Source organism: Carassius gibelio, chromosome B16, assembly GCF_023724105.1.
Source record: "Carassius gibelio isolate Cgi1373 ecotype wild population from Czech Republic chromosome B16, carGib1.2-hapl.c, whole genome shotgun sequence".
Taxonomy (NCBI): Eukaryota; Metazoa; Chordata; class Actinopteri; order Cypriniformes; family Cyprinidae; genus Carassius; species Carassius gibelio.
Window position 1 is genome coordinate 17,514,223 of NC_068411.1, and position 27,532 is coordinate 17,541,754.

General features: G+C 35.4%; 5 protein-coding genes across 5 annotated transcripts; all 5 read left to right on the plus strand.

The window, feature by feature from the left end:
• The first annotated feature begins 4,869 nt into the window (after nucleotides 1-4,869).
• On the plus strand, nucleotides 4,870-7,014 carry apoeb (apolipoprotein Eb). Its single transcript, XM_052579132.1, has 5 exons — nucleotides 4,870-4,964; nucleotides 5,329-5,393; nucleotides 5,552-5,705; nucleotides 5,807-6,094; nucleotides 6,187-7,014. The coding sequence occupies exons 2-5, from the start codon at nucleotides 5,351-5,353 to the stop codon at nucleotides 6,545-6,547; spliced, it is 846 nt and encodes a 281-aa protein (XP_052435092.1). The 5' UTR covers nucleotides 4,870-4,964; nucleotides 5,329-5,350; the 3' UTR covers nucleotides 6,548-7,014.
• A 5,505-nt stretch (nucleotides 7,015-12,519) lies between these two features.
• apoc1 (apolipoprotein C-I) lies at nucleotides 12,520-14,084 on the plus strand. Its single transcript, XM_052578792.1, has 4 exons — nucleotides 12,520-12,671; nucleotides 13,240-13,308; nucleotides 13,435-13,573; nucleotides 13,765-14,084. Exons 2-4 carry the CDS (start codon nucleotides 13,254-13,256, stop codon nucleotides 13,823-13,825), a joined length of 255 nt encoding a protein of 84 aa, XP_052434752.1. The 5' UTR covers nucleotides 12,520-12,671; nucleotides 13,240-13,253; the 3' UTR covers nucleotides 13,826-14,084.
• Nucleotides 14,085-15,026: 942 nt separating this feature from the next.
• Nucleotides 15,027-16,046, plus strand: apoc4 (apolipoprotein C-IV). Its single transcript, XM_052578791.1, has 4 exons — nucleotides 15,027-15,147; nucleotides 15,253-15,295; nucleotides 15,419-15,500; nucleotides 15,629-16,046. The coding sequence occupies exons 2-4, from the start codon at nucleotides 15,253-15,255 to the stop codon at nucleotides 15,810-15,812; spliced, it is 309 nt and encodes a 102-aa protein (XP_052434751.1). The 5' UTR covers nucleotides 15,027-15,147; the 3' UTR covers nucleotides 15,813-16,046.
• A 1,325-nt stretch (nucleotides 16,047-17,371) lies between these two features.
• apoa2 (apolipoprotein A-II) lies at nucleotides 17,372-19,143 on the plus strand. The gene is made up of 4 exons (XM_052578790.1): nucleotides 17,372-17,500; nucleotides 17,815-17,851; nucleotides 18,385-18,613; nucleotides 18,727-19,143. Exons 2-4 carry the CDS (start codon nucleotides 17,815-17,817, stop codon nucleotides 18,884-18,886), a joined length of 426 nt encoding a protein of 141 aa, XP_052434750.1. The 5' UTR covers nucleotides 17,372-17,500; the 3' UTR covers nucleotides 18,887-19,143.
• Nucleotides 19,144-22,326: 3,183 nt separating this feature from the next.
• On the plus strand, nucleotides 22,327-24,700 carry apoc2 (apolipoprotein C-II). Its single transcript, XM_052577541.1, has 4 exons — nucleotides 22,327-22,380; nucleotides 22,879-22,941; nucleotides 23,106-23,262; nucleotides 24,148-24,700. The coding sequence occupies exons 2-4, from the start codon at nucleotides 22,893-22,895 to the stop codon at nucleotides 24,239-24,241; spliced, it is 300 nt and encodes a 99-aa protein (XP_052433501.1). The 5' UTR covers nucleotides 22,327-22,380; nucleotides 22,879-22,892; the 3' UTR covers nucleotides 24,242-24,700.
• The last annotated feature ends 2,832 nt before the right edge of the window (nucleotides 24,701-27,532 follow it).

The window sequence follows — 27,532 nt, forward strand, 5'->3', positions numbered from 1 at the left end:
AAAAAAATATAAAATAAATTGGTCTGTAAAATTATACATGTCTTCACTGCCCGTATCTAATTAAATGGTTAATTACAAATATTAATAAAATATGAATCGAAAAACATTTAAACAGTATTAGTATTAATAGTTGTATTTATCCTCATTCTCAGAATAATAAACATCATTAGATTAATTAATCAAATTAATGGACATTGTTTCAAGGATGGGACATAAGATAATTATTTATGTATCAAAACTAGTAGGTGAATCGTTTTTATTCACAATAGAATAAAAGAAAAGAAACAAAGAAAAAGGCTTTTTTGATAAAGGCCATTTGAAATTAGCTATAGTGTCTTAACAAGGAATAATGGCTAATTTATGAAACATGATTTGGACGCTTAGTCAGACAACAAATTAATATCCAATCAATGATTTATTGTATGCAGAAAGGCAGTAGGCTACCATGTCCTATGTACGCTGGGTTTTCACTCAGCTCCAATCTCTTACAACTCCTTCACTAGTTTTATGCACCACACATGCCATCTAGTGGAAGTCTGCTATGATTTCAAGTCATTACATCATCTTATGATAAGTGAAGATATATATTTTTGGGTGAACTATCCCTTTAAGACTTATGAGTCTACTTGTGAATTAAGATTAGCTTTCGACTGGTTCACCATTAGCTCATGTCTTCACTAATCATGAGCTGAAGTAAGTATTAATTCAGGTAGTAGTACATGATTATTCATGTAACTTTTTACAATTGTTACCAGTTTTACAGCTCATGCAATTTGTTATTGACTGATTGCCGGTTCCTTCTTAATGGTTGCATGGAGACACATGCGTGCCTCCAGAACATTAAAACACCCACAGCATGATTAACGCATAAAAATCCCACATAAATGCCAGGGGCAACATGTCGGGAGTTGTCCTTGCATGTTTCTAAAAGTACGATGGCATTTCCAAGAGTCTCCCACACACTCCCATCAGAACAAAAACAACCATCATCATCCACCTCACACAAAGAAGCTAATCCTTCCTTTTCCAAGAGTACACTCAGACACCAGGCTTCAGGAAAACAGCTGCAACCAGCCTCGGCTGGTTTATAGCTGCTCTAGCTGACCTCCAAGCCTGAACATCAAATGAGTGCACCACTAAAACCAGAAAACCACATTTGCCTGAGCAGCTTAAGCTGATTTAGGCTTCTATTTTTATTCTTCTCAACAGCATGGCACTAGTGACAAGAAATTAAGATTATGGCGTCAATACCCTGGGATTGCATGAACTGATAAACATGTATGTCAACTGCATAAATGTAAACATCAAGTGAACCTGATTCAGCCAATTAAAACACGTACATTTGCATTGCTGTTGGGATACATTTAAATTTAAGTTTATTTTGCAAATAGATTTCGTCATAGCAATTTTGCAATGTTTGGTGTTCCAGTTCTGCTGAGTTTTCTGCAAGTGGGCCTGATTATTTGGACTTTAGCAGCAAAAAAATAACTTTTTGCACAGAGACGAGGGGTCAAGAAACTGATTAAGATGCAGATGACTGATTTCTCACACAAAGCAGCTGAAAGGCCTTTGACCTGGAATGCCTGACTGTTGAAAACAATGACTAATGTAGACAGTCTTCCTAAACGACACATGTGAGGACTGAATCACAGACCACATAAAACAAGAAAGGAGAAAAAACAAAGAATCAGAGTCACTAGAGTTCATCAGCACTTGTGTTGTGCTTGTTTTAGATAAATCCAGTCCATGAATATCAGCCTGAGTTGTGTTGTGATGATGCTGCTCTGAAGAATAGATGCTATCTCGTGGGGGAGCAGCATATACACCCTCTCACACGGTACACTTGATCTAGCAGTCCCATTCTGCTAAATGATGAGTTGGCTGAGGTTACATGCGTTCATTACTTATTGTTCACCTTTCACACATTTTTCCAAAAACCACATGGGACATAAACAACTGAGTCCTTTCATGAGTTCATAATTAAATCATCATGCTGAATTGATTTTTGTTTGTTTGTTTTCGGGAGCAGGATAGTCTTCGGATAGTAGTCGGTTTCAAACCACATTTTCTCCAATTTCATTATGATTAGATGCAACAAATTAATTAAATACTCACTTTAGTGAAACCACATGTCTAATAATTCATGGAAAATACATATTTAAAAAAATCACAACCTCAATTGTGAACCCATGAAAATGTTTTTGTCCGATACTTGGCACTGATCTTCCCCTTATGAAAGCAGTATCAAAAACAGAAGAAAAAAAAAGAATTACAGAGGAAGTTCGGCAAAACTTTTCATTTAACTAATCCATATGACAAAAGCATGGGAAGGGCTGAAAAATAACAGCTCATAATAGTCAACTCTTTCTTACTCTTGCCTCTTTTTGTTTTCTTTTTTCTATTGAAGTAGTCAGTGAAAATGTATCTTTCTTGTAGCACTGTCAGTCATCATAGTTTGCGGTATTCAGATTGTGCCTTATACTCTCCATTTCAAGACACAACCACTGGAAACGGGAAGTTTCTGACTTATATAATGCATCAGCATTTTAAAAACAATCAGACATTACCTCAGTGCCAGGGAGCTTGGTGCAACTCACTGCAACACAGAATAACCTTCATTGCTCACAATAATTCAACCCTCAGATCCATTTTTCTGACTTACAAATTAAAGTGACTTACAAATTAAGTTCAACAACCTCAATTCATCAGGACAAATACAGTACAGTAAACAAAACTGTGTCAAAATATCAAAAAAGCTACCATAAGCTGTTAAAATTTCTTCAAAAAGAGAAAAACTGCTTCAAAATTTTGTTTAATTCAATAGCAAATTTAAAGTGAAAATTGAATATTTTTATATATTTTAGAGTATTGTTCTCCAGTAGAAATACATCTGTTTCTTCACAAATTGAATTTTGTATCAAAGTAAAAGTAGATTTTTACGGACCAACATTCAATTGGAAAATGTACAGAAGAGTGTATGAAGCTACAGTGGATGTCTGCATGAGCAGTGATCATACTGAGCCCTGTGCATACTAAATCCCTGTTTGTTTTCACCAGCTGCAGGGGTGAAACAGACAGAGCTGAGCCAGGAGAAAGGGACAAGTTGGGACAAGAGGCTAAAGATCACTGAATAGGTGGAATCAAATTGTGGGTGATAAGGCTTTTCTTACGTTGTCACAGGAAAAAACATAATTATATAATTAGGCTACCTTAAGCTTTTCAACCGGAAAAAAAGATTAGTTTAGAAAATAACACCATCTTGTTTGGTTGTGTTGTGGCTGCATTCATTTAGTTAACTCTTTATAGGGAATACCAAAGCATGTCTTATCTTTTAAGATAAACTCTAGGCCCTACAGACGTGGAAGGGCATTGTGATCAAACAGGCTGAAATAAACAGTACTTAGAAATTCATGACATTACTGCTTGTTTCATCATAACTGAGCTTACTAAACAAAATTACAAGAAAATATTAATAAGGGACCCTGCGCAATAAATAAATTATATAAATAGAAAATAAATTTCCTAATATATGAATAATAAATATATTAAAGGACATAACGGTGTATTAGAAATTATACAAAGTAATATATTGTGTAAATATATCACTATATACCATACACAAAATAATACATAAGGAATTTTATATTCAGGAATACACTTTATAATATTTAGATGTACATGTGATTAGATATGGTACTGCATGTTCGAAAGATATATTGAACAAATATTTAATTGTGTAGAAATTATTTTAATTTCTAAATAATAAAACATTTAACACTACAAGATCTCCCTCTATATAAGTATTGAACAAAAACAGGACATAACACTCAATTATTACACACATTACACACATTTTTTTTTTTTTTTTTATTCTCCTTTAACAGTCAGAGGCGAAGCATGCTGGGAAATAGAGATTTGATTTAACTCGTGTGAATGTGTGTATATATGTGTACATTCACATTTATATGGGAGCATCTATGTGAAATATATATAAGCTATAAAGACTCAAACATTAGAACTATTAAATGTATTGTCTTTATTTCTACATATATTTGTATGTATCAGTATATAGCCATATTGTTAATTCACTTTGCTGAATATTCAAAAAATATAAGCACTAGTTTTCAATGTTTGGAAATGCATCAGATAATATATCGCACTATATTTTACAGTAGGCTATATTCCCATATTCTTGTTCCGTTGTTGTTGTTGTTACTATTACCATTACCCAGGTAAACGCTGATCCAAATCGGCCCCATGTGAAAAGAGCAAAAGTATGGGCAATAGGTGTCTATTTAAATGCTAATAGGGTCATCCATGTTAATCCAGGCCATTCCAGTAAAACGTACGAACAACTATGTTGGCGCCTGCATTAATGTTCGTGTCACATTTTGACTCAGTTGTCTCTTTAATGACTAGGAATTTGTTTTAAAGACACATAAACAATTGTTTGATTTTTTTTTAAGTCGTCCGTCTGAGTAGAGCTTGGATTTTCATTCGCGCAAACATTACACTGCTGTGATTAGGCCTGCATAAAATTAGGCAAATTATAAACGATAATATACGCGCTTTAATTTAAACAGAACGATTGTCATTAAATGAAAGGCTGAATATATTGCATATAGCCTACAATATTATTATTGTTATATTATTATTATTATTATTATTATTATTATGGAATGTGACCTATAATAGTGACCTATAATTCGTTATATAGAATAAGGGAAGCAAAATTGCTGTAATCACATCTGTAATCAGAAATTGCGCAATTAATCTCCAGATGGTGCAGAAAGATGCGGACTTCGCACACTTGCTGCGGTCAGTGACGCGTGGGATGATGCGCGAGCCCTGAACAAAGGAGAAATCACGTGGCAGCGACTGTGAATGCAACGGGTGCGTCCCGGGACTGTATAAAAGACCTGACATCCACACTCCCTCTACACGGAGAAAATTGCACGTCTCAGGTAAGCAACACATACTCCTCACTCACAGAGAAGTCGTAAAATTATTACTTAACGGTTTATATACAGGAGAACCAGTTTGTCTCTAAAACCACTACCTACTAAACTTCCAGTTAACGGTCACTGAGTATTCAAACGCGTATTAATGTAGAAAGTAGCCTACAGCATGCATACTTGTATATTCAGTTGCAGTTTATTTGTGCATTTTAAGAGGGGTCTTTTATATTATACTGTTTAGATAAAATATGTTTTTCATATATATGAATCAATAAGTTAAGGGCTTCCCTTTTCCTACGTTTGGGGGAAAAAATGACTTTTATGTTTATATTTTCTTGCCAGTGCTTAAGATTGTTTTGTCTTTTCTCAGGTGTACTTGTCTGCCCATCAAAATGAGGTCTCTTGTGGTGTTCTTTGCTCTGGCTGTTTTTACTGGTATGAAAAAAAAAAAATTATTAATATATGTTTGTAATGCACCTTCATCAACTGTTACATTGCATAATTAATAAAGGGCACTGGAAATGATCCAGCTCGCTCACTTGTGAATAACCTAATGTGGCATAGAGTTCACAGTCTCTTCACACCCATTGTAGGCTGCCAGGCTCGTAGCCTGTTCCAGGCAGATGCCCCTCAGCCCAGATGGGAGGAGATGGTGGACCGCTTCTGGCAGTATGTGTCCGAACTCAACACACAAGCTGACGGTGTGGTCCAGAACATCAAGGGCTCCCAGCTCAGCAGAGAGCTTGAGTAGGTTCCTCTTAATATCTATCTACAGCACATTCACACTCATCTTCTCACATTAACAAAGAGCATACATGCATCATTCCTTACCAAATTTGTTTTTGCAGCACCCTGATCAGTGACACCATGGCGGAGCTGAACTCATACAGTGAGAATATTCAAACCCAGATGACTCCATATGCCTCGGACGCTGCTGGTCAGCTCAACAAAGATCTCCAGCTCTTGGCTGGCAAACTGCAAACTGACATGAGCGACGCTAAGGAACGCACCACTCAGTACCTGCATGAGCTGAAGACCATGATGGAGCAGAACGCCGATGACGTGAAGAGCCGTGTGAACACCTACACCCGCAAACTGAAGAAACGCCTGAACAAGGACACCGAGGAGATCCGCAAGTAAGTCTGGATGCTCTCTCAGGTTGCTTAAAAACAAGCTAGCTAAAAAACTATTTAAAATATATTAATACGTTTCTCTTTCATTTCTTCAGCACCGTGGCAACCTACCTGGGTGAGCTGCAGTCTCGTGCCTCCCAAAACGCTGAAGCCGTGAAGGACCGTTTCGAGCCCTACGTCAGCCAGGCCCAGGATGGTGCCAGCCAGAAATTGGGTGTCCTTAGTGAGCTGATGAAATCCCAGGCGAAGGAGGTCAGCGCGCAGATGGACGTCCAGGCTGAAGCTCTGAAGGAGAAGCTGGAGAAGACCGCTGAGGACCTGCGCACATCCCTAGAGGGCCGCATGGAAGAGCTGACCAGCCTACTCACCCCTTACACAGAGAAGATCCGCGAGCAGCTGCAGGTCGTCATGGACAAGATCAAGGAGGCCTCAGCGGCTATTCCCACTCAAGTTTAAGAGCTCCACACTTATCTAGTGTTAACACCAAACAGAAACAAGAAGGGAGGTTTTGTGTTACTAAAATGTGCTTTTTCATTCTGTGAGAGGTTGATAAGTGGTTAAGAACTGGTCTCTTAGCACTGTCCATTATTGGACGAAAGAAAACCATGTACTCACCATGTTTAATTTCTTAGTATTAATCCAGTGTCTAAGGATATACTTTCAACTTTTGTTAGCATACTGTAGAGAAATTATAAGATCAACCAACCTTTCTAAGAGTTTTTTCTAGTAAGTGGGGCCAACATGGCACCGTTCGAAATAAACAATAAAAAGTGCCTTCTGTGCGCCTAGCTGAATTAAATCAGAATATATGCAAAGATGAGCTTTGTTAGCCACAAATCCACATTTAAATCCTTGTTTACTTTACATGTCTGTGCACTGTTATATTTGAATATTTGTTTTCAATAAATGTTCGTCCTACTTCACTGCTTTTTTGTCTCTTGATTCTTGTCAAGAGTATTGAAAGGTACTTATGAAAGCATTTCTGTTCTCACCACAATCATTTGAATGTTCCCACACAAATACATGCATCTCCAACATATGTTTGGGGAAGATTGTTTTCTTGGTTTTGGTCTGTGTTTGGGGTGGGGGTGGGGTTTGTGTCAATAAAAAATATAATTTTCTAAACTATATACACAGCCAAACAAAACATTATGTAGAGACCAGATATAGATTTTTGTATATTTCTTTTTACTGTAGTTTTATACAGACAGGCAATACATTAATACAGTAGCATGAGTACCTGTTTTGTGGCTATAATCAGATTTTTTTGTCTTAATAACTGGCTAAGGGATCAGGCAAGCTGAAACATGCACTCACTTTTAATGTAGGCCTGTAATAAAAGTCAGGAACAACACATATACATATGCCCTTGCAAAAAGTCTCATATTTACCAGATTCTGTATGTTTAGACAAGACTGATCCAATTCCGGAGTAAACTTTCACTTCTATACACCCCCTTATTCCTCCTATTTCTAACTTCAGCTCACTCTCACGCACCTTCTGTCTTCTCCAGAGTTTTCAATAAGACTTGTGTGGACAAGACCCATCTAATGGTCACACCCTTTGTCCTCCAGGAACTTGAGATTTAAACAATTTCTCAGTTCTGGAGTTCAAAGGAAGGTCTTCTTATCTTGAATAATAATAATAAAAAGTATCTTCTCTGGCAGACTTTTAATCAATCTGGTGCAAATAAAATCACACTCTGTGACCCTCAAATTTATTTGAATTTATTTTGGAAATAGATGTGTGTGTGTGTGTGTGTGTGTGTGTGTGTGTGTGTGTGGTCTGGGAAAAACCCAGAAGTCTCCACAAGGATAGTAACATGTGAAATGTTGGACCTTAATTGTTGCTCTCCATTAAGAAAACATTCAATGAGTCATATGTTTTTTTGAAAATGTAAATATGCAAAAAGCTTTCTGTGGGAGTTGTATATAGGTGTAAGTTTAAGGTCAGGCAGGGGATCATTTGTATAGTATAAAATCTTTTTGTCTGAATACTCCCCCCGTGTTGGGGGTAGCACATTACAAGTAATGCGAGTAACTAGTAAAGTAACGCATTACTTTTTAATTTACAAGAAAATATCTGAGTATCTGAGAAAATATCCACCAATATATATGGATAAAGCCCCCATAAAACATGACCATAAAAATTCAATGTGTGTGTGTTGACACAAGGTAAAATACAGTAAAAACGATTGTTTTTACTCATAACACTCTAAAGACAAAGGAAAAAAATATCTGAAATTAATATACCTTAATTGTATCCAAAGGGAATGTTTAAAACTAAAATAATATCATTGCTGTGTACAACCCCTCAGTCAAGCTAAAGTAATCACTGATAACTTTATTAATTCACAAAAAAATTAAAGAAAAGAAAAAAACTTTTTTCTGTTATCCTTGTGACGAATCTCACCCTTTTCGGATAAATTCTCTCCTTCAAGCTCTTGTTTTGCACCGAACTGTTCAAGATCAGATCCATGTTTCTCATCTTTGATAGTCTCCGGATCAAAGAACCTGTTCTCTAACAACCCACCCCATCCCCCCCCACCCCTCTCGGTCTCTCTCTCTTTTTTTTTTTTTTTTTGCTTTGAATCTTAAGGAAGACATGTTGAGATCTGTTTCCAAATTCCATTTGCTTGCCTGCGGGACTGCTGCATAAGGAACATGCTGTGCCCCTGGTTATGTCTTTGTTTTTCCTTTTTAATCTCTGCTATCTTGTATTCACACTCACATCTGGATAAGCAACACAACACACAAATGCACTGGGACTGCAAACAATGACATGCACTGCCAAACACTGTAAAAATATTGTACATTACAAATCTGAAGGGGGGTTGGGTCTTAAAAAAACAAGTTGTCTTACAATTTACTGTGAAACAGAGGAACATGTCATTCTCGGAAATCTCTGTGTGACAATTGGATGGCTTTTCATTAAAAAACCTAAAATGTTTCTGCATATTGCTTATGGCAAATTTTGGGCAATCACAGCTGCCAGAGTTAGGGTTAGGGCCACCCTCTCTCATTTTTGAATATATTTTTTTCATAATTTAGGAAAGATTTATAGTTTACAATCTTTGTAACCTTCTTTTGTTATATTCCTAATTGCAAGTGCTTAATGTTCTTTGTCCTCCAATCTCAGTATAACTAATTAAAGATAATATAAAAATATATAAAAATAATAATTTATTTAAAAAAGAAATTATATTAACTAAAATTCTCAGCTTTTTTTTGTATATAATGTGATAGAAAGAAAGAAAGAAAGAAAGAAAGAAAGAAAGATTACATAACCAGCTGTTATTGACTGTCACTTCTGAAAACATCTGTCGTAATTCTGGTTACTCCCCCTGTTCCAAGAAAGAGTCCCTTTCTTCACTAAAGTCTGATAAATATCCTGGTTAGCTTGAAATACCACAACATTCATGGTCCTCTGATCTGAAGCTCCAGCTTTCAATCATGCAGGTGTCTGGTAGAAAATAACCCAACATCTACAAAAACTTTATAACATAACTGAAAGCCCAGGCCTTTCTGTTCCTGTTGAGATGAAAATATCTTTTCCATATTTCATTCACACCTATTAACCCATTTTAACCTTTTATTTATTTATTTATTTTCAAGTTTGAAATATTGAATAGTTTTTGTTTTGAGGACTTAACATTTCCTGTCATTGGCAAGCAAACCCAGATTTTTTACAAATTCAGAATATTCATAAACTAAAAATGACTCGCTCTTACACACGCCTTTTGTTTAAAAGGTCAAACAAAGACCTGAGATGGCACAGCATGCACTGACTAGACACGCTGATGAACCCTTCTCTTCTCGCATTACATGAAAAGCTATGGGCCATTGACTAAGTATATGAAATTGAAAGAAATAGAGGTGGCTAATTATGCATGCATGAGAAGGAAATCTGTAAGTGGTTAGCAAGACTTTGTCAAGAAAGTTGCTACAAAGACTGCTGTTTAACTGACAAAAGACACAAGCCCCCACTGCCACAGACTGTGAGTGATCAGATGTGAGCAGAGGTAACTGCAGAACACTGACTCTCAGCGTGATCCCTCATAAACACCAGGTCCTCATTTGCACCGAGCTTCACTTCCCCTCTTTTGAGTCTAGACGCTTTCAACACTTTTGCACGTTGTCAGCTTTTCACTGTCAGCATTTCCTATCATGGTCAAGTATTTTTTAATACACAAAAAGCATGTTATGTAGCAAAAAAGTAAATAAAAAAAAGGGGCAGAGAGTTCTTCTTGACCTAGAAAATTACAAAATAAACAGGTCATTGGCCATAGCCCAGAATGATCCGCTGAGTACGTGTGTGTGTGTGTGTGTGTGTGCGTGTCACACAGTCAATTCTGTGTGACAGATTTAAAGGGGTCATATGATGCGATTTAACTTTTTCCTTTCTCTTTGGAGTGTTACAAGCTCTTGGAGCATAAAGAAGATCTGTAAAGTCTCAAATTCAAAGAGATATTCTTTTTTTTAAAGTTAAGACTCGTCCACGGCCTCCTAAAACGACTCCTTAAACCTTTCAGTGGTGAGTAAAGTATTCTAGTGGTCCCCTCAGAGTGAGTTGTTTTGTTAGGCAACCGTTAATTTAGAACGATTCTTTCTTAGTGTTTCCATGGCGACATATCATTCTTCTCAAATGACACAACTCCATAAAAATGTATGAAAATATGTATAACTTTTATTTCCTTTTTCCTTTTTTATTCAAAATATTCGTAAACTTGCTTACCATGACATGAACAATGTGACATTCTGATACACAGATATGTGTGTTTGGTAGTTTAATAACCTTTTTAAATGATCTTGATCGTGATCTGTAATTTGAGATGTTTGTCAGTCCTGTCAGTCAGATTTACAGCACGTGAATACATCAATTTCTCCCAAAATACATGCGAATAAGTTGCTGGTGAACTGGCAGGAGAACATAATGAACTTTATATATGTAGTGAATTTAGTAATACACTACAGTTCAGAAGTTTGTGGTCAGTAATATATATTAATGTTTTTAAAGAAGTAATTTAAATGAAACATACAGTGAAACTGTAATGTAAAATATTAATACAACTAAAACGTTTTTATATTTAAATTAATACATTAACTTTTTTTATATATATTTAACTTTTTAAAGTCACTTAAAAAAAAAAAAAAAAAAAAAAGATAAATAATATAAATTAAAAAAAATCTAAAATTAAATTAACTACTTTACCAGACATGAAAAACACAAATTTGAAGTGCATTAACAATAAAATTACAGCATAGAGGTGATGTGTTTGGTTGTTTAAGCAGAACATATATATTACAAACACTCATAAATACAGACGATTATATTCATTTATAATGCTATTAAGAAGGCATGACACTGGGTCAATACAAGGTTAAGAGATCTAATCATCTTGCTGACCAAGAATCCAAAGGTGGTTTCAGTGCAGGCGATCAGCAGTTACCAAACATCCTTGTTATGCTTGCAGACAGCAGCAGGAATGGGGCAAGGTTGTGAAACTGACCTGAAACAACTTTAATTTACTCTAGCTCAAATCCAGTCTCTCATGTTTTGATGTGGCTAAAAGGTTAAAGAGCGAACAAACTTTAGTGAACTAAATCAGTGCACCATTACGTCAAAAAATGCCAAAGTTACCCGCCTCCAAATTGACTCATTGTGTGGTGAAATATATGCATTGTTTTAAATTGAGGATAAACAACAATGGTTTATATTTGTACATATGTTCAGACATCCAGCACTGTATCCAGGAAGACACAAGACAGTACGGACAGTGATCACATACAACCTTCATTAGGAAAAAAGATCCTCTTTAGTTTCATGTTAAGGAATGGACAGTAAAGTTGATGGTGAGCGGATGCTTAGACAGCTTCACATGAACTCGGATTGCACAAATCACTGAAATGTCTACATTTTACTTCCTCTCTTTTTTTCATCTGGCATCAGATCCTAGAATCAGAATGGTTCCTCCAATCACTACTTCCAGTTTGTACAATGTTTAGACAGAATAGCAAATGGGATCATTATTGACTACTTTGAATGGATACTAATGAAACTGTTATCAAAGAAACTACTCTCAACTATAATGGGAACTAATATTTTAGATCCTTTCTTTCTGATCTGGATTGACTTAAACACAATACTTTCCAATTTAGTTTATGGTTATTTTATTAGAACAATTTTTAACAATTTTTAAGCAAAAATAGGAAGTAGATACTGAGTTTTGAACTTGATTTAATTCATTAAGTCCACATATACGTGTTTCATTCGTGAGTGTTATTGTTGTTTCAAATGTCACTGGACGCATTAATGTATATTTTTAAGAAATAATGAAACAGGCTCTCTGGGAATACAGGTGTTATGGCAAACAGAGATCACTCACCTTTAAAAGATGTTCACTATAGACATTTTTTGACATAGGAAAACATAGAAAGATCAACAGAGAGTGATCGCAGGAGGTCTTGATAGGTCAGAGGTGGTGTTATCACACTACGTCAGCTCTGAGCCTGTATAAAGGGCCAAGCCATCTGTGGAGCATTACAATCTCAACCCAATTCTCTTGAGGACTGCAAGAAAGGTATGCCAGCTTACATTTATTCATGTTGTGATAACTTTCCAAATCTTTAAACGAAGTACGAAGCAAACTTGCGAACACTAAAACACAAGAGAATAACGCTCTTGTCTTACGTTCAATAGGCTGAGTAAACACGCAGTGTAGGCTACTGGCGACATCTAGGCGTCGTTGTTTGCCATCATCGGTGAACTCCTCAGCTAATTATAGTTAATTAAATAGAGCATTAAGCATTTAACATTGAACAGGAACTGCTTAGAAATGATCGAAAACATGATGTAATTCAATTATGTATTTATCTTGTTTATTTTTATTTTTGAAACGAACGTCTTTGTGCCTTAAACACATAATTAGCATATGAAATTAAACATATTGTTAAAGCAGACGGCTTTTATGATACATATACAATATATTTCGTTAAACACATTTCGAAGTTCCTGTCTAGACACTCTGGATGTGACGTAGCTGTAGGCTTACATTTATTTGTAACGTCATCAAATAGGCTAATTGTACCCTAAATCTTTCGAAATGGCAATTGTCTCTCTGATCGCGTTTTATTCTCTGTATGTTACAGGAAAGACTGCAAAGATGAAACTGTACCTGGCTGCAGCCGTGCTGATGCTTGTACTTGCTGTACACACAGGTAAAATCTTCCCTCTGATTCTTCCACGGCATACAATTCTCAAGAAAAGTCTTAGTGTCTTTTAAATAATATAAGTACAAGTGAGATTTATCAATTTACAATGACAACTAAATTACATTTAAACAGAGGCCCAGGACGAGTCTACACTGGAGCAGCACTTCGCCAAATTCCAGACCCAGGTGAAGGAGATTGCAGATGACCTGACAGAGAAGACCAAGACCACCTTCGAAAAACTTGGAAATAGCGAGTTTGGTGAAAAAACCAAGTGAGATGATCATAATGAACATTTTTTACTTTCATAAAATGTATTTCCTTAACATGTTTTACTTATTTTTATATGTATTAAATGCATTAACAGGACATTGATGTTATTTTTGCAGTGGCAAAGAAGCTGCTTTTAATTTCTAACTGTCAGTTAGCTTTTTCTAATATGAATTGGTGTTTTTGTCTTGGCAGGAACTGGTTTACTGAGCAGTATGAGAAAATGAAGCAGTCGCTGTCTGGAACCTTCAATTAAAAACCAATGGCCTTCCATCTTCCCTGCAATCATGCAATTGCTGTGTGATTTGTGATACCATCCCCACCCTGTTGTGCCAACTTGTGCATTTGTTACAGTTCAGTATATACTCAAAAACTGTTATGATCTCCTCGTCATTTGTGTGATCTTTTAAATAGTTTACAATTTTGTGGGATAATGTTAAATATCATGGGGAAAAATGCAAAATCTAAGTATACATTCTGAACTTTTTCAAAAGAATAAACGGTGAAACACAAAAGCAATTTGTTTTTTGCATCATTTGCAAGACTGGTTATTTACAAATTTGTTCACATTAACAATCCAACAACTGATCATTGAACTATTTTGAAAATAAATGATTTGAATTCATATTTTTTATTTGTATGTACCTACATAACTACAATATGCTACATGAAATCATTTCATGAAATCAAGTCAGTTTTGGTAGTTTATTTCTACAAGTAAAAGCAAATAAACAGCAATATTCAGGCAAACACTATGAAGATGCATCATCAACGTAACAATTAATAAAGGATCAATCAATATACGATATATAGACCAGTGTGTAAAGTCAAATGCAAGTCTTAGGTCAAAGGGCTTTTAACATCAGACCACATGAGGTTAAAGTCACTGTTTGTCCTCAGTTAATGATCAGTACATTCACATGATAAATATCAATCTATCCAGTTCAGCAGTCGAGTGGACCCCCTTTCCTTGAATTACATCCCACTATTGAATTTTCTGGCCTAAATGCAACAAATGTAAATTTGTTTTTCTGTTCAGTGCTTCATGGGATCAAGGTTAAAACATTCTCGATTTGTGCTTAACAGTCAGAAAAAAAATGCAACTGGTAAAAGGAATCATTCTTATTGAATAAAGTAATAGAGAGAGAGAGAGAGTTGTCTTTTAAGTGTAGATGTATAGTTGTTATTCATAAAGAAATAAAGTCAGACACCAACCCCACTTTTATCAAGTGGACACCCCACAAACAAAACTACTGCTAAAATGTATAATTGTGATTTTTTTTTTCTCCCAACGTTTGTTATATATAGTAAAAATGTTTCGCAAACTCCAAAACCGCATGTTTTTGCTCTTCATCCAAGTAAACAGCAGGTAGTGCCTGCTCAGAAATGATGTTTGACCCGTTTCTCAGAATGTAAATCGATTCAAATACAGCCTTATTGCAGCAAGATTTCATTCTTCACAGAAAACTCTGAACCATAGACAAGCTCATCACAGTTTTACAAAAGTCTCTGAAATAGAGCTGATAGGTCTTCTGAAGAAGAAAAAAAACTACATTCACTTCTGCATTAATTCTAAAGGTAAATATTTACTATATATGTTTAAGGTTTACTGTAATAATGTACAATTAAGCAATTCCAGATCGATCATCACCAAATTGCTAATTCAGTTGATTATTCTTCCAGATGTCCAGATTAATTGTTTTTGCTCTGGTTGTGACATTGCAAGGTCTGGCTTTATATATGCTTGAATATTTTATTTATTAATTTATATTTATTCATCTAAAAATATCAACAGAAATATTGTTTTCATGCAACAAATTTCTAAATCCTTTAAAATATGTTCCCTTAGTGTGTTTGGCATCATGCAACTCGTTGCCCACTCCAGCTCCAGACAATGCTGGGCTTCTTGAAAGAGCAAAGCAAGCATACAGGTACAGTTAAAGATGCTCATTAACTGCTACTTTCTTACATAAAGAATACCCTTGCATGCATTTTCAAGTGTGAACATTTTGTTGAATATTTTGTTCTACTCCTGTGTTTGTCTGTGTGTTTGTTACAGGGACACAAAGACTAAAGTTCTAAATGTTGGCAGCACAGTGGCTGGGTTTGCTGGCATGTACTACGAGGAACATGTCAAACCTGTAACTGACCCTTACATAGAACGGGCAAAAGACCGTGCAAGTTCCCTGTGGGAGAGAGTGAAAAGCAGAATGTCCACCTTCAGATCAACCCAAGATCAATAAGCAAAGTGATTCTTCAGGGACCAATCCCAATTTTCAGGATATAGATATTGTCGAATTAACACACCAAATCATATCTCTAATGTAGGCATGCCATTGTTATAATGCACAACTAAAGATAAAGTGTAATTACACTATACCCAAATGCATATAAATATTATAAATGAATAATGCAATTATTTTTCTGCATGTTTCCTTTTAACACCAAATTAATAAACGTGAATAATGTTACAAAAATGGTTTGTGGAATCTTTGCTTGAGAAACGCATGAGTGAACGAAGTAAACAGAAAGAAATGTTAAGGAAGAAGACAAAACAAGAAAAGCTGGAAAATAAACGGAAGCAATAAATAATTTATTTAAATTAATATTATGTAAAAAGGAAGAAAAAAAGGTCAGCAGGTTGTAGATAAGACACGTTACGTTCCAAAGTGGAAAGTTCACTAGTGTCTGCCTCTGTCAATTTGGCATGTGGAAAGTTTTTCACAACCTTTGGACAGCCTTTGCTTACCTCTCATTAGTTTATGTACATTGATTCTGCCACTCAAAACTAAAACGGCTGACTGAGCACAACTAGTTTATTTAGTGCTGAATAGATTATAAATGTTTTATGTTTACTCACATTTCACTGCTGGTTATGTATGCTATATATAATTTTGTTTGTGACGAATAAAAAAAATCTTGAATCTTGAATGTTTATTTGATTGTATTACTTCTGTGTATAGAAGAGACACAGATATTAACTGGAATTAACTGTAGGCAACTAAATATTGCTTCTGGACAATATGCACAGTGAAATTTGCAACTAAATTAGATCTAATATAATTCTATTAGTGGGTAGAAAAAAGATATAATTAATAAAAAAGGTAAATAGTTTCCATATTATATATGAATAATTGGTGACACTTTAGTATAGGGACTAATTAGCAAGAGTATAGCATGCCTATTATTAACATATTAGGCTTTATGGTTTATTACTGCTTAAAAATCACATATTCTGCATTACCATACATTCCTAATCTTACCCAGTACCTAAACAACTACCTTAATAACTATTAATCAGCAGCAAATTAGTAGTTTTTCGAGGCAAATGTCCTAGTTAATGGAAAACAAGACCATTACCAATATAAAAGCCAATTATAGAGTTTAACATATCACACTTTTTCTTTACAGCCAAAATATAGTCCTTATGCATATACATAAACATATACTATACTATATCCCAAAAATGTAAATGCTTTTATATTGTGGAATGGGGAATGTTATATTTGGGGGTCTTGTTTTGAATGCCCCTTTGGATTCTTTGTATAAAAGTTCCTGTTCAGCATTTTATCCTAAATGCATCTTTAATGTTGCACAACGAACACTGAGAGCACATCAATATTCTTGATTAGTGGTTTCATAAGTATCCTCTCATGCCTTAGGAACTGTGGACTTTGAGTGGGCCAACCATGGTGTACATGTTTGCCCTGTAGGAACAGTGGTCCACCTGCGTGGGTGTGTGTGTGTGTTCATGCAGCAAGACTGTGTGATTGATTTTAAGTTATTGAGTGTATGTGTGTGTGATGACGTTTGTTTGGTCAAGCGGTCAGGCAGATATAGGGATGGACGGTAGACAATATAACTGCAGGCACAGCAACTGATGTTGACTCCAGTCCTTTAATTCTCTCTACAGGAATCTCACTAGCACAAGGTAAAGTGAGTCTTCACCAAGTTGCTCTTAAACATGCATGCAATAGCATTTAATATTATAACTACTTAAAATGCATTACTATTTTAAAGAGAACTGAAATGCATTCTCTCTATCTCTATCTCTCTCTCTTTCCAAATGCAAAACACTTTATTAAAACTGCACTAAACATGTTTCATGACTGTTTTTGCAGTCAAATCCTTGGTTTGTGCATATTTAAAATGCATATTTAAAATGAGATTGAGGATCAGTGATGTTTACATTCACTGGCATGTTCAGCAAATGTATCATGTCTAAATTTATGTGTTCTCTCCTAGATGAAGCTGACATTTGCTCTCATTCTTGCACTCCAAGGTAAAAACTAGTTCTTGAAATCTTGTCTCTCTTTGTTAACTGGTGCACAACTGCAAAATGAATAAGACATATTAGCATATTAGAACAGCAGGCCCGAGGCCTGTTTGTCTCTTTTTGCTCAGGTTATGAACTTACTGGACATCTGAGGCAGATTTAGTTGTTTTTAAGTGATTAAATGAGCAATAAAATAACAGAAGCCACCAGGCTATTTGCATTTAGATTTATAGGGTGAACTGGGACATTTTTGTCAAAAAAGACTCTAGAGACATCTCAAAAAGACATCTATCCTGAATTAAATCTATAAAGCAATGACTGACAATGTAAGTGGCATCTCAGCATGTAGCGATGTTAAGGGCAACAGTGATTTACTAGAAACACACACAGTCATGCAGACCTTTATCTGGTCCATAATAGAGCCAGACTACATACACACAGTAACCAGGAACTCTTCAATAAATGTGGTTAAACATATGGTTTAAGATGGGCACATGGCTCGTTTATATAATTCTCGATGTCTTTTCTTCCTCTTGTAGTGTCAGTGTGTGTCTGGGCACAGGAATGGCCCCAGCCTGACAAGGAGTTAGTAGAGAAATATGAGGGGCTGAAGGCAGTTTTCTTTAAGAGGATCGTCAATGCTTGGGAAAAGACCAAAGCTGCCCTTCAGCCAACACTCGAGGGCTCACCAACAGGAGATCAAGCCAAACAAATTCTTGAAGAACTGAGCAAAAGGCCAAGAGTGGAGAGTGCCATCAAAATCATCGGGTAAGGGCTGCCTCAAGCTAGTCATCCCGGCCCTCACTGCATGTCATTCTAATGCTGCTCAGTCCAGTTATTCTGTGTGAGTAAATCTATTATGTTTTTTGTGCTTCTTCCAGCGGTTTGGCCAGTGATATGGAGCCTATGGTGGACAAAGCTCGCATGGCTCTTCTTGGTGCTTATGGCCACTATCTGCGGCCCCACATCGGAGAATACCTGGACAGGGCAATCACCAACATCAAGCCCGTGCTGGATACTGTCCTGCCTCATGAGGGTTAGAGTCTGCAGCTCATCAACCACTGATTCCTTCAACCCAGCAAACTTCAATAATAGATCTGGATGCTGTGTGTCCAGCACGTCGGTGCAGATTTTGCATGTATATACTGTATCTGTGTATTTGATACCATTCTGTTCAGTGCAGGAAAAATAAAAAACACCCAGCCCAGCATTAATAGAGAATGAATTATGTGATTTTGTGTGCCTCATAAAGAAAAAAACATGACCCATTCTAAATAAAAACATCTGGAAAATGCAAACCCGAGTTTTGATTGTGATGTGTACTATAACATAGCAAAAACATAGGTACATTTATGTCATCAATGTAAGGTATTTGTTTAAACTTTTTATTCCAGACCTGAAAGGACATTGGTTGCAAGTGCATTGAACTCTTGTGTAATGACCAATGAGCTCTACAGTTCCTCTCTCGTCTGACTTATGTTCTTTAATGTACATATTCACATAATCTGAACAGAAATGCAAATAGGTTTAAGAAATGTGTATTTCCACAAAACAGAAATCAAAGAATATGCTAGAAAGCCATGATAGCTACTCATACTCTGCTTTTAACTGATAACTAGTTTCATACAGTTTTCACATTTATTTATTTGGATCATAATTCATGTAAATGTTGCATCTGTCATATCTACTGCAATTTTATAATAGTTTTATAAAGTAGTTTAGGAGCAATAATAATATTGCTTTGTTTGAGAGTGTGAATACAATGAACATTACTACTACTAATAATAATGCAAGGCAAATATTACTATTATATTTGCTCATACTTTGCAAACATCCCCCTAATGATGATCATTAAAACTGGGAGCATAACTTTCCTGCATTTGTAATACCCACATAAATGATGTTTCAAATCCAGCAGCTCATTGAGGAGATGTAGTGTATATAATATTACCAATGGGATGTGATTTTCACCCTATGTAAAAAAGAATCAAGAAAACTCCACAACATTTAAAATGTCAAAGAGACCTGCAAGTATGCAACCACCCAGAACACCCAAGTCAAGTCATTAGATTGTTTCAAAGCAGATTCACGGTAACAAAGAAGAAAATCATATCAAGGATCCAAGCTTCATTCATTTGATGGCACATTCAAATTCTGCTGTAAGTATTATTATTATTATTTTTATTAGTGTTTTTATTCAGTGTGAGCTCAGTGTTGATCCAGTGTTGATCCAGTTTAGTTCAATCACTGTAAAATTATTCAATTATAAAATGTAAATTAGAAAGTAAAACTACTGAATATTAAGGATCGTTTTACCTTGTAAGCCAAAGGCAACCATAAAGAGCACCCTAGCAGCCGAGTGTGTCAATGTTACGGTGGAGAATGATCTAATAACTAAACCTCTGCCTATGATTTTTTAAGAAATAATGCCCTCAAGTGTGCAACAAGAGTGCTTTACCTACAGTGATAAAATGGGAGTTTTATCCAAAGCTACAACCACCTGCTGAGGTTCATATGTGTGACTGGGTTTATTGTTTATAACACTCTCTCTTGTTGTCTGTCACACACACACACACACACACACACGTTTGTTTTTGTAAAAAGTGGGGACATCCCATAGGCGTAATGGTTATAGTACTGTACAAACTGTATATTCTATGGCCCTACACCAACCCTACACCTAACCCTAACCCTCACAGGAAACTTTGTGCATTTTCACTTTCTCAAAAAAACTAATTCTGTATGATTTATAAGCATTTTGAAAAATGGGTACATGGGCTATGTCCTCATAAGTCACCCTCTCCTTGTAATACCTGTGTCATACCCATGTCATTATACAAAGTTGTGTCCTGATATGTCACAAAAACATGCCCACACACACACACACACACACACACACACACACAATAATACACAGTACAGGACATATATAAAATATTTATCATTATACATATTTTATTTGATCATTTTCTTTCTAAGGAAAACCAGCATCACTGGATCATCACTAAGGTTTAATAAAACCTCACTATGATTTCTCATTATGATATCTGTCCTGCTGCCAAAGTCACTGTCACTCCATTGTTTCTTTAATTTAGTTAATTATCACATTTAATCGACAGCAAAGCTAAAGGTAAAACAACTGCGTCCCCTTCAGTGTCCAACTGGTGGCTTTTTCTTGCTGGCCCATGATATTCCACAACTCTACACTCTTAAAAATATAAGAGTTTCAAAGAAGGTTTCAAAGAAATCAGATTCTGGGTTCTCCAAAAAACATTTCAGTAAACAAGCAAAAAAAAAAAACATCTTTGAACATTTTAATAATTAAAGGATAGCTCACCCAAAAAGTACATTCTGACATTAATTACTCAACCTCGTCTCATTCCAAACCTGTAAGGCCTACATTCATATTTGGAACACAAATTAAGATATTTTGGATGAAATCTGAAAGCTTTCTGACACTCTATTGACAGCAAGGGGACTACCATGGGCAAGGCACAGAAACGTAGTAAGTGCATGTGGAGCTACGAGAATACTTTTTGTGCGCAAAGAAAACTAAAACAATGACTTCATTAAAACAATTATTCTCCTCTGCTTTGCCCTCTGCCTTCATTATAAAGAAAATAAAGTCATTATTTTTGTTTTCTTTGCATTTTTGTATTAAAGAGCCTAACAGTTTCTTGTCACTGACTTCATTGGGGAAAGAAATACAATGGAAGTCAATGGGGACCATCAACTGTCTGATTACCAGCATTCTTCAAAATATCTACTTTTATGCTCAGCATAAGAAAGAAACTTATACAGTTTTGGAAAGACATGAACATGAGTAAATGATGGCAAAAATCTATTTAAACTTTAAATCTTTAAAGTCTTTAAACTATACCTTGCTTTAAGGAACTATCTCTTCTTCGTGGTGCCACAGGTGCCTATAAAGAAAGTGTATTCATGTAAGTGAAGAAATTGATTTGACAATCTCAAAAACCTCCCATCTTGTACAGACACAAAGAAAGATCTAGATGCACACACATTCACACTTTTGCAAAAAATAACCTGAAGTAGCCTCAACAGGCTGACGTGTATTTGGTGAAACAGACTTAGGACTTTATTTGGAAACGTGTTGAAGTTCAGTTACGCAAGACAAGAGCTTCTGAGCATTTATCTGTCTGCTGGTGGATGGAGAAGAGAATATAACAAGTGTGTTATCATATTAAGAGCTCAGATGAGTTTTACTTCATCTTAAATGTCAGACTGTTGATTAAAGTCAGTGATTTTGTTTAATGTGATCAATCATTATGTCTATTCATGTGAAGAGCCATATCTTTTTAACAGGTCATCTCATTTTAGTCCCTTATCTTACAAACAAGCAGTAGCAAAAAAAAAAAAGCCCCACATGAACACACACTCACATATCATTTATCTGAGAAAGCTTGCACTTTGGCACTTGAGTTATCAAGTCAATAAAACTGTACCCATATATAAAATAGGCCAAGGAGTTTTGCCGCTAACCTGTCTGACACACTTTCTGCAGAGGAGAAACTGTGAGTACCAACATATTTTCCCTCCTGTATTAAAGGCATTATAAAAATAATTGGATATTATGACAGATTCTATGATTCTTGACTGTTTAGCACTTTTGACGTATACCTGATTAATTCCTAAAATGCATATGATGTTAGTCTTTATAGATGAATGTACTCATAATATTGCTGCATTTAGTATGTTTTGTAAAAAGCTTCAATGTTATTGCAAAAATAATAGCACATGCATATTTCTTAAATATTATGATATTTTTTCAATGAAAATTAATGATCGATTAAATAAACATTATATTAAATTGTTTTATGCCACTAAAAAGTACTTAATCGGTAAAAGGATAATCTGGTGTAACAGCATATACAGTATGCTTTTAATAGCCTATCAATGACTTACTAAGTGACTGCATGCACTAAATAATAATAATAATAATAATAATGCCCTCTTTATATTCTCACAATTGTGCTGCTGTCATCTGACCAGTGCTTTACTCAATCCCTCAGCTATACCTGTCATTATGAACAAGCTACTGGTTATCACAGCTGTCATTGCTTTCCTTGCTCTGGGTAAGTACAGACAGACACATTCATAAACATACTCAATTAGGATTATTATTACATCTGCTTTGCTGCTAATAAAGTACCCTAAAATGAAAATGAAACATGAAAATAAAGAATTGTTTTTTTTTTAACTCATCTGTCTCCCTCTAAATCTGGTTTGCCCCCTGCAGGAGCGGAGAGCTTCCGTGTGCCCAGGCAAGCTGAGGAGGAGAGAGGCACCATTTCCACTGTGGTGGACACACTTAAGTCCTACTACGACCAGAGTGTTGACACTGCCAGCGGTTATGTTGAGACCATCAAGGGCTACAAGCTGAACGAGAAAGCCAAGTAAATCTAATTTTATACATTACCCTAGTCCGTACTTACAAACATTCCCTTCTGGGCTTTTACACACAGGAACACGTGTAGCTTTCCATTACAATGCATGTGCAATGATGAGATTTAATGGAAAATTTACTGACAATGTACTCACGCTCAGGCCATCCAGGATGAATGTAGAGTTTATTTATTCATCGGAAGAATTTAGCATTACATCACTTGCACACCAATGGATCCTCTGCAGTGAATGGGAGCCGTCAGACTCCAAACAGCTGATAAAAACATCACAAAATCCGCAAGTAACTGTCATGACTCCGGTCAATCAATGGATGTCTTGTGAAGTGAAAAGCTATGTGTTTGCAAGAAGCAAACATCAAGGTATTTTTAACTTCAACCCATTGCTTTGGGTTAAAATATGAATCAACCATCCGTAATAACGCTTTCTTCAGTGAAAAAGTCATTTAATCTGAATCAGAAGAGAAATATTGACGGATCAAGCACTGTTTGAGCAAAAACAGTTCTAAGCAAGTATGTTGGGGAATTTTAAAGTGAGAGGACACTGGAAGTGTTAATATGGATTATGAACTTTTTTGCCAAAACAGCTTTTCACCAGACAAGATGATATCGATGGAATGGAGTAGTTTTGATCATTTGTGTATTGTTTTGAGGTTCTTATCAGCTGTTTGGACTCTCATTCTGATGGCACCCATTCACTGCAGACGAATCAATTGGTCAGCAAGTGATGTAATGCTAAATTTCTCCACATCTGTTACTATGAAGAAACAAACTCATCTAAATCTTGGATGGCCTGAGGTTGATCAAGTTCAGACACCCTGGAAATGGAGACTCCCAATCCATTTTGTTTTGACATCTTGTCTTTCCTCCCTCATCAAGGAACCTGTACGACGACACAGTTCGTGCTGTCAGCACCTATGCCGGCATTTCCTACGACCAGCTTTACCACATGTTGTACCCTCAGGAAAGCTAAATCACATACTATCGCACCTCAACAGAACTCAATGTCTTTATGGTCTTGAGTCTATCACCACCCTGGAACTACAACCACATGAACCCCAGAAGAAGACGGCACTGAGGTGAAAGCATGACTGTTGGCTCCAATGGCCTGTTACCTTTGCACTGTCAAAAATACTGCACAAGCACATAGCACCCTGACAAACATCAGTGGATAAATATAATGTGACGGTTTGGGGTAAAATCAAACATAATGCTCAACCACAATCTGTTTTTGGATGAAGATCAGAGACCCTTTGCTGCTGACTGTTACCTGGCGCCCTCTATCGTACGTCCAGGTTAAAACAGACTCATCTACTTTTTCATTGTAGTTTATCTGTACAGATTAAAGAAATCTTTGTATAATATCAACTTTTAGTGGTTCTATGTCCATGAGCATTAGCAAATTGCAATAAAACTCCACATTTGTAGAAAATGAAGTTGTTTTTGAGCAATTACATAAGCGATACCTAACAGATCTGAAATATGGAAACTCTAAATACCAATAATCTGGAAGCTTAAGAGCTACAAAATATGCAAGTTTGAACACTTCCATGAAGAATGACTTATAATTGGATTCATTTCCATGGTATCTGCAAATATAAGCAGGATCAAAACCATTATTAGCAACTGTTTACACTTGACTGAATACAAACAATCTCTCTCTGAGGAGGAAGAGACTGTTTAATCAGTTAATAAGTACAATTTGTCTTGAATGACTATAATTGAGGAATTTCAGTTTCATGAGCTTTTTAAATGAAAGGACCTTTAAGTATCATGAGCTCATGTTCTTGGTTTAATAAATGGTAGATGTAAAAATCACCCAAAATAAATCTATACATCAGTCATCTGGCATCAGACATTGTTGAAACTGATAAGCTATAACAAATAATTATTATGCAACATCAGATTAGATTTTCAACCATTAACTACTCCGGGAATGAAACAGCAAAATGTTCCTTATGTAATCAGCCACATATCTGTGAACAAAAAAGGATTATTCCAGACTGAGAATTATTTTTATTTATATATTTATGGTTACATTACAGAAAATCAAGTGACAATTTATATACGATATTCTGTGTGTGTTTTATATACAGTATTGCTCAAAAGTTTCAAAATAAGAATTGGTTTTAAAGTTTTAGCAACTTCTGAGAATTCAGAACTCATTTCAGTGTTACATGATCCTTCACATATCTTACTAATATGTTCTTATCATCAATAAGTTAAAGCTGTGCTGCTTCACATTTTTATGAAGTATCATCAGCATACAATAGTTTAGAATTTCCTGTTTTAAAGACGGAATGCATTCACAATACTACAGTAAAGACTTGGGCATAAACCTGTGCAGGATACTGAACAGAAAAACAACAGTCACGGAACAACATGAGGGGGAATATATTATACTATTTACTTGCTTCGCCCCATATGAAACGCTGTAATTATGCTCTCCTTACACTGATTTTTTAGGTTTAAATATTTATAGTCATCAGGTTTGCACAATCAAAGAGAAAGGGGTCGGCTTTGGCACACAGCAGGCAGTGTATTCAGTTGAAAAAGTTTTGACAGGGATTCAAACCAACAGCCTTCCACCTCGAAAAACAAACTTCCATGCCAACTAAGATTTGATTTAGTTCAGACCTCCTGTCAGTGCCATTATTACAATTACCATATCAATTTTTTTTATTTTTTTTATTAATACAATTCTTTTGATTATATTCATGATTGAAATTATATTAAAAAAGAACAATTAAAGAGTTCTATAAAAAATAACTTACAATTGTTTAATAATAGATTCCAAAAAGTGTTTGGACACAAGTGAGTTTTAAACACATTGATTAAACCTGATAAGAAAAAACAAACAAAATTGTGCAACAGTGACATTTAATTATTAACTAATGTTAGTGACCATCTTCTTAGCAAAACACCACCTGCCTTTCATACAGAATAAAAAGTCAGAAATAAATACCAGTGATGCCCTTTTACTTCAGTATGCAAACTGCCGGTAAAAATAATAAATATACTATAAAAATGTAAAATATATTATAAATATAAAAAAATCATATTCTGATATGATATTCATATTCACATTTATTTTAATTTAGTGTCTCAGCATTCACTATTTCACCTTTAATATATATATATATATATATATATATATATATATATATATATATATATATATATATATATATATATATATATATATATATATATATATATATATATATTGCAGTGCAATTAGCCGATGCCTAAACCCTAATCAGAAAACACATTTTCACATTCAGAATAACTTTATTTTTATTTATTTATTATTATTTTTATTTATATTTTTACAAATGAGGGCATCTCCAAAATGCACACACACTATAGATACAACAATTTTTTTATTGCTTCCTTTTTATACCATTTTCACAAATGAGGACATTCCTAAAAGGAGGTTTTCAGCTTAAAATTCTGGGCACAACTTTGTCTCTAAAATATTAAGTAGGCACACACACCCCCACACACTTAAAAATTGGAATACAGCCGATGTAACATTTATTACTCAGTTAACTTCACATTCTATCCGGGTGGTTAAAACTCTTTAATGGCTGCTCTGTGTCTGATTCCAGAGCTCAGGTCACAGTGATGCATCCAAAGAAGACTGGCTTGAGTCAAGGACAACACAACACACATGGATCATGACCCTTAGGGTTCCCCAGTGTTCAAACAGTTGCCCTAGCACAATAAGACACAGACTAATGTTTGACAACTACAGAATGTCAAACTATTCACTCTTCATTTTCAAATGTACAGTAGAACAGTGTGACAGATATACAGAAAAATAACTACTTCAAGGAGTGTTTGCACTATATTCCTTCAAAATAAATGAGATTGTGTTAACATTTTATATTTAATGCAATAACATTCATATGTTACTTACTAAGTGTGGCTTAAGCATCTAAACACTTCTTGGGGCCGCAGTAGACTTGTGGCCTACTATAGACCTATGGAAAATACTGTGCTTGGTTAACAGAAATAAAGACTTACTCAGAAACTTACTGAGAAATTTAGATTTACTCACAATGCACAAAATTTCCAAAATCAAGAAGACTTCAGATCGATGTTGCCTTCTGAAAATCTCACAGATCTATTCTTACACACATCTTTCTCCATTTTTTCTGTCTTCATCGATCTTGATCTTGTTCTCGGAGACTGAACTGAGATATATGTGGTCGTATGAATAAAAACGTTCTCTTCGCACCTGAAAAATCTATAAATAATA